General features: G+C 42.9%; 1 protein-coding gene across 1 annotated transcript in view; it reads right to left on the bottom strand.

The window, feature by feature from the left end:
• The window catches only part of COL4A3 (collagen type IV alpha 3 chain), a 146,201-nt gene that overhangs the window by 19,109 nt on the left and 121,291 nt on the right, over nt 1-5,801 (bottom strand). The window contains exons 37-40 of the mRNA XM_012802111.2: nt 4,225-4,351; nt 3,104-3,184; nt 2,627-2,725; nt 2,369-2,416 (exon numbers count right to left, since the gene is read on the bottom strand). Coding sequence (XP_012657565.1) covers nt 2,369-2,416; nt 2,627-2,725; nt 3,104-3,184; nt 4,225-4,351 — 355 coding nt within the window. The remainder of the gene's footprint in view (nt 1-2,368; nt 2,417-2,626; nt 2,726-3,103; nt 3,185-4,224; nt 4,352-5,801) is intronic.

Here is a 5,801-nt window from a genome sequence, read left to right on the forward strand (position 1 = left end):
CTTGAGCCCAGGAGTTGGAGGTTGCTGTGAGCTGTGATGCCATGGCACTCTACCCAGGGGGACAGCTTGAGGCTCTGTCTCAAAAAAAAAAAAATCATAACTTAATATTAATATTTCTCCCCCCCAAACTTTAAGACATTGTACTTTGACATTCATAAATAAAAAATGTTGTAGGAATTGAAAATAATATCTTCCTACTCTTTCTCATCTCTGTGTTATTCTGGAAATAGTAAACAGCATGAAACTAGGAGGCAGGTGTGAGGAGGGACAGAGAGAAGGGGAAATAACTTTGACGGCTCAGGGAAGGGCTTGGGGAGTTATTATATAGTAAAGACTTAGGTGATGATAAAAATAAAACCAATGACTCTTGACTAGCCCTATGTCTATTCACATTGTTTGGCTTTCGCATACCAGTAATTTCTGCTTTTATTTATTTATTTATTTTTGAGACAGAGCCTCAAGCTGTCCCCCTGGGTAGAAGGCTGTGGCATCACAGCTCACAGCAACCTCCAACTCCTGGGCTCAAGCGAATCTCCTGCCTCTGCCTCCCAAGTTGCTGGGACCACAGGCGCCCGCCAAAACACCTGGCTATTTTTTTTCAGTTGCAGCCATCATTATTGTTTGGCGGGCCCGGGCTGGATTTGAACCCTCCACCTTAGGTGTATGTGGCTGGTGCCTTAGCCACTTGAGCCACAGGCGCCGAGCCAATTTCTGCTTTTAAAAGAAAGTGTTTAGCTCATTCCAAGATCTACCATGCTGATTTTGTGTGACAATGACCTGAAGCTCCACCATGTCTTGGATTATATGTTCCATGTTTGTTAAAATGGTGAGTTGCTCTGCAATATGATTTCTTCTTAAGATTCTGGAGAATAAACTAATTTAAAGAATTCATATCTTCCAAGTCTCAATGAACTTTTCTCCATATTTAGTTCTCCTAGAGGGACTGAGGCGCAGAATCATTTACTTACATAATAGGCTCTTTGTTATTTTTGAGGCTTTATTATCTAAGGTATGACCATCTTACATCACAAATTATTTCCAATTAGAAGCTAGTGTTGCTAGGGCAGTGGCTCATGCCTATAATCCTGGCACTGTGGGAGGCTGACCTGGGAGGATTGCTTGAGCTCAAAAGTTCGAAACCAGCCTGACCAAGAGTGAGACCCTGTCTCTACTAAAATTAGAAAAATTAGCCAGGTGTCTTGGTGGTAGGCATCTGTAGTCCCAGCTACTCAGGAGGCTGAGATAAGAGGATGGATCATGTGGAGTCAGAGTTTGAGGTTGCTGTGAGCTACGAGAAGGCTATGGCACTCTAGCCTGGGGCAATGGAGTGAGACTCTGTCTCAATAAATAAATATATAAATAAAAAGTAAATAAACGTTACTGTTCTCATCCCAAATGGTTGAACCAGGATCCTGGCCTAGGAGCATGCATAGCAACTCTACTTTGGACCATAATTATAAAACTAGATCATGGAACAGGAAAAGTCTTTAAGCTTGCTGGGAAGGAGGAGGTCCCTGGGAGACCAGGGAACTCTGCGCCCAACCACAAGGACAGTCAGATCATTAAGGAACAAGTGGATGGGAACAGTTCCTATCTACTTTCACACTTCTGCTGTTCAGTGAAGGGGCAGCTCCCGCCGCTGAGTCTCCCAGCAGCATCAGCTGCTCTTTGCTGGTTCTCATGAGTACCAGTAACTTGAAGCCCTCAGTGGGTCCAGGCCTCTGGGCTAACGAAACACTCCCATCCTCAGGACCCCATGGCTGAGAGGTGCAAACAATTTGATATTTCTCCGTGCAGGTTTCTCAGCAAAAATGGAAAAGCATTAAAAGAAGCTGCCTGTCTACAAAACACTGACATGGGTAACCAGACTTGCAGTCTAACAAAAACCTTGAATGTATTTGGAATGGCACGTTCAGTCAACTGCTGTGTCTGAGATGCTGAGTTACTGGGGAGCCCTTCATAAGCAGTAGCAGAACCACAAGCTGGGTGGGGAGTTGGAGGCAGATCTCCGAGGATAACAGGGTTAGAAAGGAGAACTCCTGTTCCACAGAGCCGCGGGAAGGAGCCATCAATTCCACCTCTTCCCTTTCAGGGGCTGTATCTGAACCCTGCTAACAACAAGGCCGATGCTTCAGAATCCTGTTTATGTTAGATTTCCATAGAAGGAAATTCCAAAATCAGATCACGGTTTCTAATCACGATGGTTCCCTTTATCATGATAGTAATGATTAAACATTTTAAAATTGATCATTAAGATGGTAAATGTTCTACATTCCCATTGGGACTTCTTTAATTCACTAGGCTAAGTTTATTTTATATATCAGGCATATTGAATTGTGTGTCACTACATCAAGAGAGGACTGCCTACCTCGAGCCCCAGGGTTCCCTCTTGGGCCTGGATGTGCCCCCAGTGAACCTGAAAAAGATAATTGTGGTAAGTTAAGATTTTGTTAATTTCATTACATTACAGATATAGGAAGGAATTTTAATTATCACATACCCAGAACATGTTAAAGTTAATCAGTTCTATCAGAGAAGAACCTTTAGAGCAGGGAAGGATTACAATGTCACTAATGATGCTATCCAAAATAACAGTCTCAGCTCAAAGATGATGAGCAAGTTGTACCTGTTTCCCCCTTTTCTCCGGCTGGACCAGGAATTCCATCACGTCCTTGGTCACCTCTTATGCCCATTGGTCCAGGAGGTCCTGGGAATCCTGGAAGACCTGGAAACACAAAAACCATGGCACATGACAAGAGGATTTATTTCCTACTGAGGGCTTACGGGGAATACCAGGGAGATTTGCAGGGTTTTATTAAAGATGCTAATTTTACAGAACTGTAGTTATGTGAAGCTGAATTCTCAGCGAAAAATATGCACAGATTAATACTATCATGGGGATTATTACTTTGCAATAGTTAGGTTGGCAGATATTTGAATAAGGCAGTTAGAAATATCCAACCCCACTTGTCTACATTTTTGCCCAGGTACTGAGTAACCGGGAGCGCCGTTCTACAGAGTGGTGGGCGTATAGGGATTCTAACCTCGGGAGAAAACATGCCTCCCTCATGACAGGGACACAGAGAAAAGACAAAAATGAAACCTGGCGGGCCTTTCATTCCTGGAGAGCCTGGGAAGCCTTTGATTCCTTTATTACCCAAATCACCACCAGGACCCGGTTTTCCTAGAAATGAAGGGAGAGGGGAAGGAAAAAAGAACATCCAAAGATAAATGATGATAGTGCCCCAAATGGTCGGTTCTAACAGCCACTGTGCTGAAGCCGGCCTGCACCAGCTCTCTTTTGCAGGTCACCCAGGCTTTTGAGCTGGCTGTTATTTCCCCAGAGATCCACAGCAGAGATATGTTGAATCATTTGTGACGGTGTGTGCACACCAGCCACATGGTTTAAATAGTGTCTTCAAGTAAGATATGAAGCTGCAACCCAATACTTCAGCAGTTGTTTTTAATAACACAATACAAAAACTTAAGCCCAGATTGGAAGCTAAAGTTTAATCCAGAAGTGTGTCAGAAACAAAGGTAGAAATCACAGAGTTGCAGGTTTTGTCCCCGCGCCCCTGAGTTCAGGTGGTGAAGCCCTGAGCTGAGTATCTGAGAACGTTTCTGTGTTTGGAGATAGGGTTATTAAAGCAGTAATTACACTAAAAGGAGGTCAGTGGGGTGGGAGCTAATCCAGCATGAGGGGTGTCTTTATAAGAAGAGGAGATTGTGACCCAGAGGGGAGGCACAGGGAGAAGACGCCACCCACGAAACAAGGACAGGGGTGGCAGCAGACACTGATGCTGCCGAAATCCTGATCTGGGTCTTCCACCCTCCAGAAGAAGATAAATGTGTGTGGTTGAAGCTGCCCAGTCTGTGGCACTTGTTACAGGGGCCCCAGCAAACTAATACAAACACTGTACGATTGTACCAGGGGCGGCCATTTCACATCTTTGGGCTGAATTTGTTGAGGCAGTCCTTCAGAAGTTTTGTTTATAGGAGCAGGTTTTGACATTTCAGTCCATCGAATGGGCTGATCATAGACTCAGGTTTCTCCTGGTTAATTCCCTGTTTCTTAGTGTCTTAGAATTTGAAGTTCAGTGTTAAGTAAAAGCAACTGCAGCATGAAAAACACAGCTTTCCATTTACGAGATGATTCCGGGAGGAGAAGCCCACACTAAGAGCAATGATGCTTTCAGCTTCCAGAAAGGTAAAGCCAAGGCTCACCTGGGTGGCCGGGACTTCCAGGATGTCCAGGGGGTCCCTCGGGTCCAGCAGGCCCTGAAGGTCCAGGCGGGCCAGGTGGCCCTCTTTCTCCTTTCTTTCCCATGTCACCTGGCAATCCTGGATCCCCCTTAAATTTAGTCAGAGACCTTTAAAATTCTCATATAAGCAGGATATGCAATTAGAATTAAGTACAAACATCATTTATTCATTCATCAATTCATACTTAGTATCTGCTATCTGGTAGCACCGGGATAGGCACTGGTAACATGAGAGCTACATGGCTTGTGGGGCTCTGCACAAAACAAAAACTTGGTTCTCTTTTAAAATTTTTTAAGATGCATTTCAAGATGGAAACAACAGAGCATTAAACCAAGCATGGGGTCCTGCTTAGCACGGGACCTCTGTGACAGTACACGTGGAATACCCATGCAGCCAGTCCTTACCAGGATGTAATGACCACCATATATAGATATACAATATATGTCTACAGCCCCTGCCTTCATGGAGCTTTAGAGACCATTAGGAAGCAGACATTAAATAATCACAGAAATGTATAACTACAATTTTTTTTTTGAGACAGAGTTTCATATTGTCACCCTCGGTAGAGTGCTATGGCGTCATAGCTCATAGCAACCTCCAGCTCTTGAGCTTAGGTGATTCTCTTGCCTCAGACTCTTGAGTAGCTAGGACTAAAGGCACCTGCCATAACACCTGGCTGTTTTTCTGTTGCAGTTTGGCTGGGGCCGAGTTTGAACCCGCCACCCTTGGTACATGGGGCTGGTGCCCTACTCACTGAGCCACAGGCGCCGCCTATAACTACAAATTTTGATGACTAACTGGGGGGGTAAAACTAAATGGATGTATGTCCTACAAATTCTATCTATGCATATAGGTAAATATGTATCAATCACATATTAAAAAAACTTTCAATGATTTAATATTTGTTAAGTCTGTACTTCAGTTTTATGATAAACCAGAACCATGTGGGTTTGATGGAGACTTAGCCATCTCCTGTTATAGCCAACTAAAATGTACAATTCTCTGGTTTGTTCAATGCACAGTTCTAAAAATTTCTTCTGGTGGTTGATTTTGAAAACGCTAAATCTGAATGAAAAAACTATTAATTAACTAAACATGAATTTAAGAAAATATCATCAAGAAAATATCTCAGTAGAAGGAATCTCTTCTTGAGACTCTTAAATCTCTGAGAAAAAAACTTAATCTAAATATAAAGAGAAAAGGAATTTGTTTATGCTCCAAGTAAAAAATGGTTGCTTTCTTGGATTAGTGTGGTGTCTACAATTTTATTTCTTATTTTAGCAATTACTACTGAAGAATATAGTTGGCATAAATCTTTAGGAAACGTGGTATTTTATTGGCTCAAAGAGAGGGAGAATTATTTTATGTTTTGGAGTCATGTGCATATATTCTTAAAAATGTGTTGAAAAATATAGACTCGGGTGGTGCCTGTGGCTCAAAGGAGTAGGGCACTGGCCCCTTATGCCAGAGGTGATCGGTTTAAACACAGCCCCGGCCAAAAACTGCAAAACAAGCAAACAAAAAAAAAAAAAAAAAAA

The sequence above is a fragment of the Otolemur garnettii genome, unplaced genomic scaffold (assembly GCF_000181295.1).
Source record: "Otolemur garnettii isolate 467f Iridium unplaced genomic scaffold, OtoGar3 scaffold00013, whole genome shotgun sequence".
In the NCBI taxonomy this organism is placed as follows: domain Eukaryota; kingdom Metazoa; phylum Chordata; class Mammalia; order Primates; family Galagidae; genus Otolemur; species Otolemur garnettii.